This window comes from Bos taurus, chromosome 13 (genome assembly GCF_002263795.3).
Source record: "Bos taurus isolate L1 Dominette 01449 registration number 42190680 breed Hereford chromosome 13, ARS-UCD2.0, whole genome shotgun sequence".
NCBI classification, from domain to species: Eukaryota; Metazoa; Chordata; class Mammalia; order Artiodactyla; family Bovidae; genus Bos; species Bos taurus.
In genome coordinates this window covers 42620669-42635354 of record NC_037340.1, presented here as the reverse complement: position 1 = coordinate 42635354, position 14686 = coordinate 42620669, and the positions used below count along the sequence as shown (strand labels likewise).

At 55.8% G+C, this 14686-nt stretch overlaps 1 protein-coding gene across 3 annotated transcripts in view; it reads left to right on the top strand.

Annotated features, from left to right (window-relative positions):
- Nucleotides 1-13915, top strand: part of ACSS1 (acyl-CoA synthetase short chain family member 1) — a 45009-nt gene extending 31094 nt beyond the window's left edge. The window contains 9 exon segments of one of the 3 annotated variants that reach the window (NM_174746.2): nt 3169-3316; nt 4274-4411; nt 6621-6713; nt 7592-7704; nt 7912-8038; nt 8576-8703; nt 8779-8842; nt 11067-11185; nt 12448-13181. In NM_174746.2, the coding sequence (NP_777171.1) occupies nt 3169-3316; nt 4274-4411; nt 6621-6713; nt 7592-7704; nt 7912-8038; nt 8576-8703; nt 8779-8842; nt 11067-11185; nt 12448-12627 (1110 nt within the window). In that variant the 3' untranslated portion in view covers nt 12628-13181. 3 annotated transcript variants of the gene reach the window in all.
- Nucleotides 13916-14686: the final 771 nt, after the last annotated feature.

Here is a 14686-nt window from a genome sequence, read left to right as displayed (position 1 = left end):
TCATTTAAATATGAGTGGGTTGGTGGGGGGTTCTGGTTACTGTGCATCCCTGGTTGCCTTGGGGAGGAGCTGACCCTTTCAAGGGGTCAGGGACGAGCTCTCAGGATACTATCTGTGGACCTGACTTTCTCTGGCCAGAGGCAGAACTCAGCCCCTATCAGCGTGAGCAGCAGTGGAGCAGACTGGCCAGGTGACCCGGAAGCCCAGGTCTGTCCAAGCAAGGCTTGGACACTGAGAGCACCCACAGTCTGGCTGAGGTCCAGGGCCCTGTCCCTTCAGTCACTGGGGGGCTTGGGGGAGTGCTATGCTGATCAGCCAGGTCAGTCACTTGGAGGCGGACCTCATGGATGAGTGTGGACTAGGAGCCAGTGCTGGAAGGCAGAGATGCGGCCTGTGAGTGCTGGCCACTCGTGGGCAGCTCTGAGGTTGTGGAAGTGAGGCAGAATAATAGATATGGCTAGAACCAGGCCAGGCAGATGAGGTATTACGTTTGACACTATCCATGTTAAAGCCCCTGTTGTCTGGCTGCTGGGTGACCGTGATCATCACGGAGCCGTTCTTATCTGAAAGTCCCTTGCTCAGCTCTGGGGAGCGTGTTGCAAAGACTGAAACGTTGGGTAAGTCAGAACACTTTGGAAAATGCAACTACTGAGACTGAACACTAAGAAGTCGAAGAATGAGTCAAAGTGTTTCCCTATTTCCCTAATGCTAACGAAATTAGCACTAGGGGTTCCCTGGTGGCTCAGATCGGAGAAGGCAATGGCACCCCACTCCAGTACTCTTGCCTGGAAAATCCCATGGATGGAGGAGCCTGGTAGGCTGTGGTCCATGGGGTCCCGAAGAGTCGGACACGACTTCACTTTCACTTTTCACTTTCATGCATTGGAGAAGGAAATGGCAACCCATTCCAGTGTTCTTGCCTGGAGAATCCCAGAGATGGGGGAGCCTGGTGGGCTGTCGTCTATGGGGTCACATAGAGTTGGACACGACTGAAGTGACTTAGCAGTAGCAGGTGGCTCAGATGGAAAAGAATCTGAACGTGGGAGACCTGGGTTCAATTCCTGGGAAGATCCCCCTGGAGAGGGGAATGGTAACCCACTCCATTATTCTTGCCTGGAGAATTCCATGGACAGAGGAGTGTGGTGGGGTCTACGGGGTCACAAAGAATCGGATACAACTGAGCATGAACACGACTAACACACACACAGCATTAGGGAAGCTGTCAATGTGGTGAAATAGTCTTCATTTGTTTTCAAGCGTTACTAGGGCACTGTCTGCATGAGCAGAAGCAATGGGGATGCAAGGGCGGGACCATCTTTTGAATTTCTCTTCAGTTCAGTGAGGGCATTTTAAAGCATTAGGAATAGAAACTTTCAGCCTTTTGTATGTAAGCGTGTGTCTGTGAGTGTGCACATATGTGTGTGTCCGTGCATGTGCTGAAGGTGTTAGGACTGTTGGTTTCTTCAGGGAAAGGGAAGTTGAGTCTGCAAGGGTGGCGGGGATGTGAGCAGGCTTCAGGGATGTGAGTGGTGGTGTCGGGGTGCCTTGCTGGTCCCGGGCACCTGCTGTCCTTCCAAGAACGGCAAGGAGACAGAACACCAGTCTCTTGAAAGACGTGGCATGGTGGGTATGCATTGTATTAAAACCCTCTCAGTCTCAGGATGCTGTGGGCTTTGGGGTGTGGGTGTCCTGCTTCACTGGTGGAGCAGGAGTGCTGTTTCCTTGAGATTCAGCCTCTGCTCACAGCTCCGCAGGGTCCTGGCCAACTTGGGACCGCTGTGCTGTCTGGGAACTGCTGGGGGACCTCAGGGTGTGTCTGTGGCAGCAGGAGATGGGACTGCTCATCCAAAGGTTAAAAACCACCTTTACTGCAAAAGAGAACACAGACACAGGGACTTCTCTGGCGGTCCAGCAGTTCAGACTCCATGCTCCCAATGCAAGGGGTCCAGATTCAATCCCTGGTCAGGGAACGAGATCCTGTATGCCACAGCTAAAGATCCTGCAGTGAAGACTAAAGATCCTGCTTGCCACAACTAACACCTGGCCCAGCTAAATAAAACAAAAACACAGATACAGAAAACCGTCAAAATGAAATGTGTGATTTCACAAATGATTGCTCAACAAACCCACTTCAGTCAAAAACCGGAATACCTCCGCCTGACATGGAAGCCCCTTCCTGGCCCACCTGATCAGAGTCCCCCATTGCCCCTCGACATGCATCCTGGGTTTTATAGTGTCCCTGCCCTGGTTTCCTAGTTTTGTCACCCTAACGTGCATCCCTAGATACTGTAGCTTACTGTTGCCCACTGATTGTTGTTCAGTCACTCAGCTGTGTCCAACTTTGTGACCCCACGGACTGCAGCATGCCAGGCTCCCCGTCCTTCACTGTCTCCCGCACACTGGTAGTTGCGGGTAAGCCATGTTTACAGGTGGATTTTCCTCCATCCCTTCACTGCCTTAAACATTGTCCATCGTAGCGCCCGGCCCTGTGTCGCTCTTTCCCTTTGTCTCCTACAAACGGGCAGGTGGACCTGCAGACTGAGTCAGGCTCAGGTTTGACCCTTTGGCAAGAATAAGGAGATGGCCATATCTCAGGTTCTTAAAAGCTGATGATGCTTGATATGTTTCTCGGTCAATTTGGCTTTTGTTTTTTTGCCCTTTTTAAAAGATTTTTAAAAATTATGGTGTAACTTAATACAGAAGAAAATGGCAACCCACTCCGGTAATCTTGATTGGGAAATCCCATGGACAAAGGAGCCTGGTGGGCTACAGTCCATGGGGTCGCAAAAGTCAGATATGACTTAGCGACTAAACCACTAAAGGCAGAGGTGCCCTTATCTTAGACACAGGACTGGATGGAGTTCGCCTGTGGGTACACATGTGGCTCCCACCTGTGTTAGGACACAGGCTTCTCCGGCTCCCCCAAGGCCCTGACTTCTGCCCCCCAACCCCACCTCAGGACCAGTGCTGGGTGGCTCCTGGCACATGGGTGGGCTTTGTGCTGGGCTCCTGGAGTGTCCTCTCTGGAGTCTGGCTCTCTCTGCTGTCCCCAGTGGCCGGATCCTCGCCGTGGCTGCTCTGCCACAGCTGGGCTCGGTGACAGGACACGCCCAGTGACGTGCAGGAACTGCTGCCAAGCTCCTGATAGCCCCTCCCCTGTCTCTGCAGCTTGTGTTTGACTACCGGCCAGGTGACGTCTTCGGCTGCGTGGCTGATATCGGCTGGATCACGGGACACAGCTATGTGGTGTACGGGCCCCTCTGCAATGGAGCGACCAGTGTCCTTTTTGAGAGCACTCCGGTTTACCCTGATGCGGGTGCGGGCTGCAGGAGGGGCCGGAAGAAGGAGCAGAGGTTTGGGGGGGTGTGGGGCGAGTGGTGGAGAGTCCCGATGACAAAGCTGCCGGGCCAGGCCAGGTGTGCAGAGGGGTCACACGAGCAGTGGAGAGGGTCTGACCTCTGAAGGCTTCAAGAGACCACCCACCCTAACGTCCCTCTCACCTCTGCGGCCACCTGACTGGATCCTGCCCTTCCTCGAAGCCCAGGCCAGTGGCCAGCCTCCTGGGTCCCCTGCTGCCTGTCCTTCGGGCCACTCGGGCAGTGTGACCTGGAGCCGCTGCCATGGAGTGGCATTCCTTTGAGGACCCCCGTCTTGCTCTCCTGGCATCTCCCTCCCTCATGCCACCGCGTCCTCCAGCATCTGTTCAAATGTGACTGGATGTTGGAAGTTGTACCGAGGCTGTCGCCCAGGCAGTCCACGGCAATGATAGCTCTGTGCCCAGAACTTTGGTCCCTTGCCTGGGTCCTCTCCAGCCTCCTGCAGAGGCCAGCTGAGCTCCTGGAAGACATGCAGGGGGCCTGGCTAGGGATGGGAGGCACGTCTCAGGTGGCCTCAGTGAGTTGGGGGTGATAGGGCCCGTGCGTCCTGTGTGTCACCGCTGCTCCAGGGAGCACTGGTCACCTCTGGAGGCTGTGTATGTCCTCCTGGATGTGGGTTCTGCATTGGTGCTATTTCACCGTAACATCCCTTTGACTGCTTCCTTGCTGTGTCATGTGGGTCAGGACGTGGGCTGGCAGGCCCAGGGCCAGGCGATGGCTCCAGTCCCCCATGTGGGGTGTGCGGAGGTGGCGCACAGGGAGCCCCTCCCCTTCCAGCAGTGGTACAGAGTGGGTTTCGTGGACACTGCAGGTGTTTGCATACATCCAGCACATGGTAACGTGGGTCACCTCTGAGTGAGGCTCACGGAGGTGACATGACCCGGGGCCTCTCATAGGTCGGTACTGGGAGACGGTGCAGAGGCTGAAGATCAATCAGTTCTATGGCGCCCCGACAGCCTACCGGCTGCTGCTGAAGTTCGAGGACTCCTGGGTGAAGAAGTATGACCGCTCTTCTCTGCGGACCCTGGGCTCAGGTGAGCGGCTGCAGGCGCATGTGTGTTGGAGCTGCGTAGGCCTCTGGATGCTTCATCATGATGGCCGTGTCTGCGCTGAGTCCACTTGATGTGGCCACAGCCAGTAGAAAGCAGATGTCCTCCCTGGAAGCCCTTTCCTGGAGCCCACAGCCATGGAGGGACTGGAGCTCAGCATTGCGACCTTGTCTGTGCTCCATCTTCATTATGAAAACTCAGCAGTGTGGGAAGGTCAGGCCGGCCTGGTTCCCCGCGGCTGCCCGGGATTTTACCCGCTCTGTTCCTAGCACTGGCATCCGTGCCGTTCTGCCCTTGGGTGCGTTTCTCCAGGCAGGGACAGTGTTTCGAGATTAGAGGTTACCTTCGCTTGTATGGTAATTTGGATCCATGTCGCCAGGTCACGTGAGGGTGTTTTGGAAAGGTGACCTAGGTGACCTTGAGTTGAGGTGGTCCTGGGAGGGGGAAGGTTTCAGGCCTGTTCTCCCGTAGGGGATTTAGTTGCTAAGGAAGCAGTATCAGGTAATGAGGGAGATGTTGTTTGAGGGTCTGTGTGTCTCCCAGGCCTGGCAGACTCCTGTGGGCCTCACTCTCTAAAGCCTGTGACCAGAGCCACTCTCTTGGACAAGGAGTGTGCTGAAACCCCCTGCCCCAGGGAGCCCTCACAGGCTAGCCGGGCCTCTAACAGGGGGCAGCTCAGCTGCATAACCAGTGCCAATAGCAGAGGCTTGTGTGGTATTCTGAGACCAGGGTATTGTCGAGGAAAATAGTCAGTAACCAGTGTATAATAAGAATTGTTGTTTAGTCACTCAGTCGTGTCCGACTCTTTGCGAGCGACTAATAAGAATAGAAGAGAGTTTTATTCAAGCCAAGCTGAGGAGGCTAGATCTGAGGAGCTGCTCCAGAGAAGTATGTTGTTGTTGCTAAGTCGCTTCAGTCATGTCCGACTCTGTGCGACCCCATAGACAGCAACCCACCAGGCTCCCCCGTCCCTGGGATTCTCCAGGCAAGAACACTGGAGTGGGTTGCCATTTCCTTCTCCAATGCATGAAAGTAAAAAGTGAAAGTGAAGTCGCTCAGTCGTGTCCAACTCTTAGCGACCCCATGGACTGCAGCCTCCCAGGCTCCTCCATCCATGGGATTTTCCAGGCAAGAGTACTGGAGTGGGGTGCCATTGCTTTCTCTGCCAGAGAAGTATGGTTTTTAGCAATTCTGTCTTATCAGAACAAAGTACATCAAACAAGTCAGGGATACATGCCTTCAAGGTTCTGAAGAAGCCTATCAGCACGTACACAGAGTCAATACAGCTGTGGCCCTGGGAGAAGAGTCTTATCATCAAAGGAGTCCCAGCGTCGGCATCCCAGGCAGGAGGCATTTATCTCTATCTCCTAAATTTCTGGTCAGTGATGCCCTTTCCCCTTTTCTTTAATGACTAAAGGAGATTACAGGGTCTGTTTGACAGGCCACAGACGGGCTGTCGTCAGCCTAAGTCCAAGTTAAATGGAATGTGAGCCAGAACGACTTTCCTGCACCTCGACATGTGGCCGCACTGGCAGAGGGGTGACCAGCACAGCGGCTCCTGCGCTGGGTCCGCTCCGTGCTTTGGCCGGTGCTGGTCCATCAGGAAAGTGCCATGATTCACTTTGCCATTCTCTGCTCCATGGACCGTTTTTAGCTCCAGGCTGCAGGAACATCCTTGTCCATGTTTCCTTCTGGGGCTGGGCACTGGGAGTGGCCTTCTCATCACAGAATGAGTGTGTGTGTGGCTTTACTGGATTCTGCCAGCAGCAGGCCCCTAAAGCAGTTGCAGCAGGAGTGTCACTTCTAAACAGGAAGAGAGGGATTTCCCTAGTGGTCCTGTAGTTAGGACTCTGAGCTTCCACTGCAGGGGCATGGGTTCGGTCCCCTGTTGGGATGACCATAAACAAACAGGAAGAGAAATGCCTGCATCGCTCCTAAGCTGCACTCAGGTGGTGTATGTGCTGGTGTTTCCTCCACACTCTTGCCAGCCTCTTGGTTTTTGACCCTCTGATGGTGAAAATATCTCACTGTCATTTGTATTCTTCAGTGGCCATAAATAGGATGATCTCGCTGCTTTCTCAAGTCTCCTGTGTGCCTTTCAGGACAACTAACAGAGCTGTTTTCCTCATGAAATTCGCTCCTTTGGTTTCAGCCCTGTTGAGTCTCTTAACACTTCTGTCTTGTGCGGTTGCAGTGGGAGAGCCGATCAACCACGAGGCCTGGGAATGGCTGCACAGGGTGGTGGGGGACAGCCGGTGCACGCTGGTAGACACCTGGTGGCAGACAGGTGAGCCTGTCCGTGGGGGGAGGCTCAGCCCCATGGGCGCCTGGCGTTTGGGGAGAGGAGCTTGGGGTTGCTGCTGCTCTGCAGCTCTGACACCTGAGTGTGAAGGCTTCCCTGAGCCTCCTTTCCTCGTCTGTAAGGTGGGGTCTGGGTGGGCGTGGAGGGGGCGACACAGGAGCCCACGAGGGTCCTGTCCATGGCAGCCCACCTCCTGAACCCGGCACAACCCAGCCTGGGGCCTGCTGTTTAAGGGACCTTGAGTCTAGGATTAGATGCCAGTGGGAAAAGAAGTTTTATTTGCATTGTTTTGCTTTGATTTGCCCCTCTCTTCTGGGGTGTCTGACTTATCAGAATTTGGGGGCCAAGAGACCCCCACTGAAGTGGCTGAAGTCTCATCCTTCAAGAAGCCAGAAGGAGATGTTCCTGGTGGTGCAGGCCTCGTGGTTCAGAAAGGCCCTGGGTGTTCCCTGCAGCGGAGCCCCGGTGTGCCTTCCCCTGCAGGCTGATGGATCCAGAGAAATGACCAGGGGCAGAACCCAGGCTGCTCTTCTCCACTCTGGGGTCCTTGCCCTGAGCACTTCTTTCCCTCTGTCCTCCTTTCCACTGCCCCCCTGTCCCCATGACACGGGCTGGGGACCTCAGCTCCTGGGGCTGCCCCAGGTGCGCGCGTTTCCACAGTGGAGGCACTGGCACTCCAGCCTGGTTTCTCCTCAGACAGAGGTCCTTTTGTCACTGGGGCCATTTCCTCGCCCCGGATGGCAGGTCCTCGCCTCCCTCTCTGGAGTGCACCCTTGTGTGCAGTGCAGACGCAGTGCCCATGTGATCTGGACACACGTGTCAGTAGCCCCAGGCCCACCGGCGTTTCTTCTCACCCCCTGCAGAAACGGGGGGCATCTGCATCTCTCCACGGCCCTCAGAGGAGGGGGCAGAGATCCTGCCCTGCATGGCGATGAGGCCCCTGTTTGGCATTGTTCCCGTTCTCATGGATGAGAAGGTGAATCACCCCGTCCATGCGCCCTGCCCAACCCCACTGCTTGTCCTGCCTCCCTGGCCCCCGCTGCCCTCTCCCCCTCACAGGGCACCCACGCAGGGTCTCCTCTTAGAGGGGAAAGCTCCTCTAGGGTGCCTGTCCTGTTCTGCGTTGGGCCCAGCAGTTTGGAGAACAGGAGATGGTGACTCCTTCTGTCTCCTGGGTGTGCAGGGAAATGTCCTGGAGGGCGGAGACGTGTCTGGGGCTCTGTGCCTGTCCCAGGCCTGGCCGGGCATGGCCCGGACCATCTACGGAGACCACCAGCGATTCCTGGACGCCTACTTCGAGACCTACCCTGGTGAGCCTTTCCCTGCTGCTAGACAGTCTCAGAACTGTTTCCGAGGGGCCGGAGCTTATGTGAACTGTCCCTGTTTTCCCTCCCTCTGAGCTGGAAGTGGCCCCGCTCAGGGTCCTCCTGGAGGCTCAGGCTGTAGGCTCCCAGGAGAAGCACAAGGACGCCACCCTGGCAATGACGGTGGTGGCCCCAGGCCTTCCCTGTCTCCCTGTTGTCCTCCTGACTTGTGTAGTGTGGTTGGGCGGAAGTTTGCAATCACGTGTGCCGGTGGCAACTGATGCCCAGCAGTGGCAAGACGGTCAGAGACACTAATGGGGAAGCTGGAATGGGCTCCTTGCAGCTCCTGCTTCCAGGTTCAGCCTCCAGCCGTCTGGCAGCCGTTCTGCCCTTTACTGGCACCAGCGGGGCAGCACCTGGGGGGTGTCTCCCTGTGGGAGTCTGCTGGGAGGGTTTTGGCACTTCCTCCTGTCCCTCGTGGAATGACGGGACCCCTACCGCTCCTGGCTGGGAGCTGGGGCCGACTCCCGCGCTGTGGTGCAGGCTACTACTTCACAGGAGACGGGGCTTACAGAACAGAGGAGGGCTACTACGAGATCACTGGGCGCATTGACGACGTTATCAACATCAGCGGCCACCGGCTGGGGACCGCGGAGATCGAGGACGCCATGGTGAGCACGGCCGCCGCTGGTCTGGGGGCTGAGTCTGAGTCAGTGCCTCACCTCTGCGTGTTTTGTCCTGCCCAGGCTGACCACCCCTCGGTGCCCGAGACCGCTGTCATTGGCTACCCGCATGACATCAAGGGAGAAGGTGCGTCCTCCACCCTCCGGCCCTGGGGGCGGGGCCTCTAGGAGGCGCGGACTCGTGGGCGGGGCCAGGGCTTTCTCTGGGGTCAGGCTGCTAGCTCACCCCTCCTTCAAGCTGGGGTTTGCGGGAGGGGGCCGAACAGCACGAATGGTAGAAAAAAGTCCGGATTCTGCAGCACCGCAGCTCCGCTGTCTGAGGGACACTCACTTGTGGCGAGCAGCCCTGACCTGTCGGCCCAGCCGAGCTCAGGGAGCTTCCTCCCGGTCCACAGGCCCCCCTGGCCGCCTTGCTAGGGATATGTGTGCAAGTGCCCCTCGCTGCCCGCATGTGGAAGGCCCAGACTCTCTGGGGGAGTCTGACCTGGGTTCCCCTGCACAGCGGTGGGCCAGGGAAGCGCAGAGCCCCTGACAGGACTGATCCTCACTGACACACTTTGTTTCAAAGCCTGCGGGTTTCTAAGTGGTGGGTCTGGGAAGGGGCAGGCTCATCTGAGTGCTGTAATGCCAGGTGGGCAGTGGCGACACTGGCCTGGCCTGACCAACTCTCCGTGTAGCTCTTCAGGACAGACGGAGCTCTCTGCCTGGAGCAGCCCAGGCACACTTCCTCTTGGGGTCCCAGCATCTCCAGCCTCCTGGCCATGTCTGCATGCTGCTCTTCTATGAGTTACTCACTGTCTCTAAGCCAACCTTTAGGACAACTGAATACTTATTAAGTGCTTTAAAAAAGCGTTTTCAGTTACCATGGAAGGACACACCCGTGAGGCAGTGTGAACACCAGTTCACACCTTGTGAACTGGCTGAGACTCAAGGTGGAGGGTGTCAGGGGTTGAAGGGATGAGACAGAACAAGTCCTCGTGTGTGTGTCTCAGGGCCCTTGGGCCGTGCCACGTTCCACCAGCCTCCTTTGCCTCCTAGTGGCTCTGGGTGTTGCCTGCCAGGCTTTGGGAGAGAATTTGTGTATCGGCTATGGTTATGTGCATTTTCCTGATTTCTAACACATTTGAGCATTTGTCCCCTTGTAAAACATGAACAACAAAAACTGTGGATGTGTATTTTCCCCCACTCTCTCTGCACTTGACCTGATGGAGGGAGCTCCCCAGGTCTCGTGTGATTAGGACACAGACCTAGGGAGTGACCTAAGTCCCTGCCCTATGGGCTCATGTGCTGGAGGGGACCGGGGAGAAGAGAGAGGCAGCTGGATCGGTTCAGTGGGGTTCGTGGGCATCTCGATCAGGGGTGGGCTCGGGGCAGGCATAGGCAGGCCAGCGAGCAATATGGAGGCTGCATGTGAAGGGAGCTGCGGTGGGAGGGGGCAGTGCAGGTTAGACTGTCCAAAGTGACGCTGGGACAGTGACCACTCACACAGAAATGGAGTTGGGTCCGTATGTAACATCGTAGTTAAGGAGACCTCCGGGAGCCCTGATCCTCGCTGGAGTACTGAAAACAAAAGCTGGTGTTTATGCTAAACTACTGGTTGCAATGACAACCCACTCCAGTACTCTTGCCTGGAAAATCCCATGAACAGAGGAGCCTGGTAGGCTACAGTCCATGGGGTCGCTAGGAGTCAGACACGACTGAGCAACTTCACTTTCACTTTTCACTTTCCTGCATTGGAGAAGGAAATGGCAACCCACTCCAGTGTTCTTGCCTGGAGAATCCCAGGGACGGGGGAGCCTGGTGGGCTGCCGTCTATGGGGTCACACAGGGTCGGACAGGACTGAAGCGACTTAGCAGCAGTAGCAGCAGCAGCGCAGCTCAACAGAGCTTCCTGCCGAGCAAGCCATTCATCTGTGTTGTCTGCACAGTGGCTCCCAGCTGCATTTTATACTGAATTTGTGTTTAAATAGCTACGGGTCTGGTGCCCACAGGCTGGACACAGGTCCACAGACAAGTGCCCAGGGAGTGATTCCACGCCCAATGCATATGGTGGAAAGTGAGTCTCTGACAGCCCATGTCACGGCTGTGTCACAGGCGTAAGGATAGAGGTGAGTCACAGCTCCAGGGTCTCTCCACACATGTCCGCCACTCCGGGGCACTCAGAGGAGCCGCTGGAGTCACTTCCACCTTGAATGAAAATGGAAATGCACCTTCAGGGAGGCAGCTGTAGGGACCAGTGGCCATGGGCGCACGGGCCTCTGATCTAAAACCTCTTTGGACTTAACGGCGATTGTGTGAAACACGCTGCCCCGGAAGGTGGTTCGTGGTCTGAACCTCTGCTCTCCTTCCAGCTGCCTTCGCCTTCGTTGTGTTGAAAGATGATGTGGGTGATGTGGACGTGGTGGTGAAGGAGCTCCGGTCAGTGGTGGCCGACAAGATCGCCAAGTACGCAGTGCCCGATCAGGTCCTGGTGAGTGGACGCCTCCCAGGGGCCACTGGGCTGCTGCTTTTCAGCCTCCTTTCTGCTTGCTACCATTGAGAGGGTGGCAGCAGGAGGTGGGTGAGGGGGTGGCTGCTGCATCCTCAGAGTGGGGGAGGAGATACAGTATCACCGTGGACAGCGCCCGGGCACTTAGGCCTGGCTGGGCTGCAGAGGGTCAGGCATTGTAAATAGAGGGGCCTCGGTCCGGACCAGATGTCCCTGGGCTGGTGGGGAGATGCCACCAGAGTCTGCCTGGGAGCCTTTGCTGGGGTGGGTTTTTGGGGAGGACTGGGCCATCTTCTCAGCCCCGCTGGCTTTTCAATCCTTTCAATACCAGCCCACGGCCTTCTTTAGCTGGGAGTTAGGCCTCCGAGGCAGGAGGGCCCAGCCTCACTTGGTGCCATATGAGTCACACTGTGGGCCTGGTGACCAGAGCTTCACCTCGACTCCCTGTCGATGAACAAGTTTCTTTCTAAGGACCGGCCACTGTTATAGGCCCTTCATGTATTGCCCTTCATGTATTGCCTTGACATTGAATGCCTGTGGTTGGATAATGTCAAATGCTAAATTTCAAACACTGAGCAAGATGACATTTTCCTCTCAAGCAGCTCCTACATCTTATGTTAGAAAAGCCAATTATGGTCCCAGCCAGGGGAGGAGACAAGGTGCCCCTCGAACACCTGGTTCTACTGTCACCCGAGAGCCCTCCCAGCTTAACTGGCGGGAGGAATGGGTGTCGGCAGTGAGGTCCACCAGGTATGGGTAGAGCCTCCACGGTAAAGATTCAGCTAACCCCCTGGCAGTGGATGGTTTCAGCTTTAGGTCCAGATGGAGGAGAACAAGGGCTTCCCAGGTAGAGCTAGTGATAAAGAACCCACGTGCCAATGCAGGAGATGTAACAGATGCGGGTTCGATTCCTGAGTTGGGAAGATCCCCTGGAGGAGGGCACAGCAACCCACTCCAGTATTCTTGCCTGGAGCATCCCATGGACAGAGGAGCCTGGCGGGCTGTAGTCCATGGGGTCGCAAAGAGTCAAACACGACTAAAGTAACTTAGGATGCACACTTGGAGAATAAAACCGGAGGCCACAGCCCCGCCACTCTCTGTATGGGGGGGCTGAACCTCAGCCATTCCTATTGGGTCCTCAGGGAGGGGTGTCTTCCTCCAGGACACCCTCATCTCAGTACAGCTGGACACTGGCTGGGAGTCTGAGCACCACCTAAAGGCTAATGCTGCACCTTCCCTGCCAGGTAGTGAAGCGTCTTCCAAAAACTCGGTCTGGAAAAGTCATGCGGAGGCTCCTGAGGAAGATTGTCATGGGCCGAGCTCAGGACCTGGGGGACACCACCACCCTGGAGGACCCTGGTGTCATCACGGAGATCCTGAGTGCCTACCAGGAGTACAAAGACAAGCGGGGAGGTGCCAAGTGATGGCTCTGCTGAGACCAGGCCCCTAATGCGTGCTCCTAGAGCACAGCTCCCGAGTCGGCTTGTTCCTAGACACCCCAGCAGAACCCAGGCTGCCCTCCTCGCGAAGCCTGAAGTCCCCGCCTCCCCTCCTGGGGACCCACGACAGGTCCTCGCCCAGGGCGAGCTTCCTCCCGCTTGTCCCGAATCTGGTTTCCTGGTGAAAAGTCCATCCCCCTGTCCCCTTGACAGCACAGGAAGGTGGAGCCCCTGTGTCTGCTCAGGTGGACTGGGAGCAAACAGCAGTCATGTTTCCTCCAGATGTTTCTAGAAACAAAAGGTGAAGATTTTATTTTTATACTTTTATATTTTAGAAGAAACATGGTGCCCACACACGTGCAGTGTATGCTGTACTTGTACACACTCTTCTTAACAGTTATGAAAAGCTCCTTTTTTGCCTCCGCTCGTGGGGAAGTGTGGCGGGCTGGAGGGTGCACTTTGGGTTACTGTTTGGCTTGTTGGAAATTTAAGTTGGAAATGTTTGTGCCTCTGTCTTAACACAGCTATCTTGAAACCTCTCAAGCCCACAGCATCTATTTTTGGTGTGTTTCCACTTCTCTTGGTTTGTGTGTGATGAAACCTAGCTGCTAGAAGCACCTGTGGGGATGAGTTCTGGTCGTGTGTGTGTGTGCAGGCTGTGGTCTGGGATGATTACCCTCCCCTGGCCTGGGACCCTCTTAGCTGCCGGTTGGTGTGCTCCACTCTTGGGGCTCTTCAGGGAAGCTGGGGACTCACTAATGCAACTGAAACTGGGTCCCTGCAAACCGCCCTACCTCCCTGCTCTGAGCCAGTCTTTCCCTTTGCCAATGTGCCTTGAGTCCTCTGGACTTAACAAAATGATGTGGACCGCTAGGCTGCAAAGGGTCTATTTATAGCCAAGTACATGAGGGCCCACTTGTGGATCAAGGGGAGGATGGCCTGCTGAGCTGGGTCCCGGAGAACAGGGAGGGCTGCCCCCACCCGGCCCTGTGCCCCACAGTGGGCGGTGCCCTGCAGGTGTACAGGTGTTCACAGGGCATTGGGTTGCTTAACACCTGCTGTGGCCATGCTGGGTGGCCAGGTGAGGATGGGTGGCCTCGGCTATAGCACATGGCTCTAACAAAACCACACACCTGCATCTGTGGTGTTTCACTGGACTTGGTTCATTATAGTCAGGGCACTACTTAGGAAATGACTTCGCTATAAACTGGGACAGTGACCAGGGCCTCAAAATGATCTGCAGGGCCGTTCAAATAAAGCTTTATTTTGTTCATTCTCTTCTTTTTGTGGTGATGTTTTCTGATTAAAAAAATAAACTGTTATTCTTGGTTGCTGAATATAATCCTTGGAACAAAACTGGAAGAGACCCATTCACTCAAAAAAGAAAACTTAAAAAATTCACTGTCTTCCTGGAGGAAGTACAACTCCAGGAACCTCACCTATCTTAGGCTGTTATCTGGCTAACTTGATGTGTCTCTAGACCACGGTGCTGGCCAATCACTAGTTACACATGTCTAGTTAGATATGTTAAAAAAAAAAACAACTAAAAATGTAGTTTCTTGGTGGCACCAGCCAATAATGCTCAGGTTCCATGTGGCTGGGAGCTACCAGGCTGGATGACACAAATCCCTTGTCAGCTGTGGGGGCTGATCTAGAGCACAGAGCTAGAGGGGGCAGAAGCCCACCCAGGCAGCGCCCCCCACCCCACCCCGCCCTCTGCTGCCCAGAGATGGACAAGAGTTGTTTCCTTCGGTGGATGAGAGGCAGGCTTCAGAGAAAGACACATCGAACGGGTGCCCTGAGAGGTGGGGATGAGAAATGCTTCTCAGAGCTGGAGCCCGGTGGCCCAGGGACAGTGTCCCTCCGGAGCCCCCGGGCGTGGGGAGGAGGCTGGGAGGATGCTGAATTTATGAAGGCGGCTCACCAGGGAAAGACCAGGATCTACCTCTGGCTGCCTGGGAAGTCCCAACCACAGCAGTCTGGCCCCAGGCAGGGCAGTGGGAGAGGGTTACAGGCCAACTTTTAACAAGTCCAGTTGCCCAGC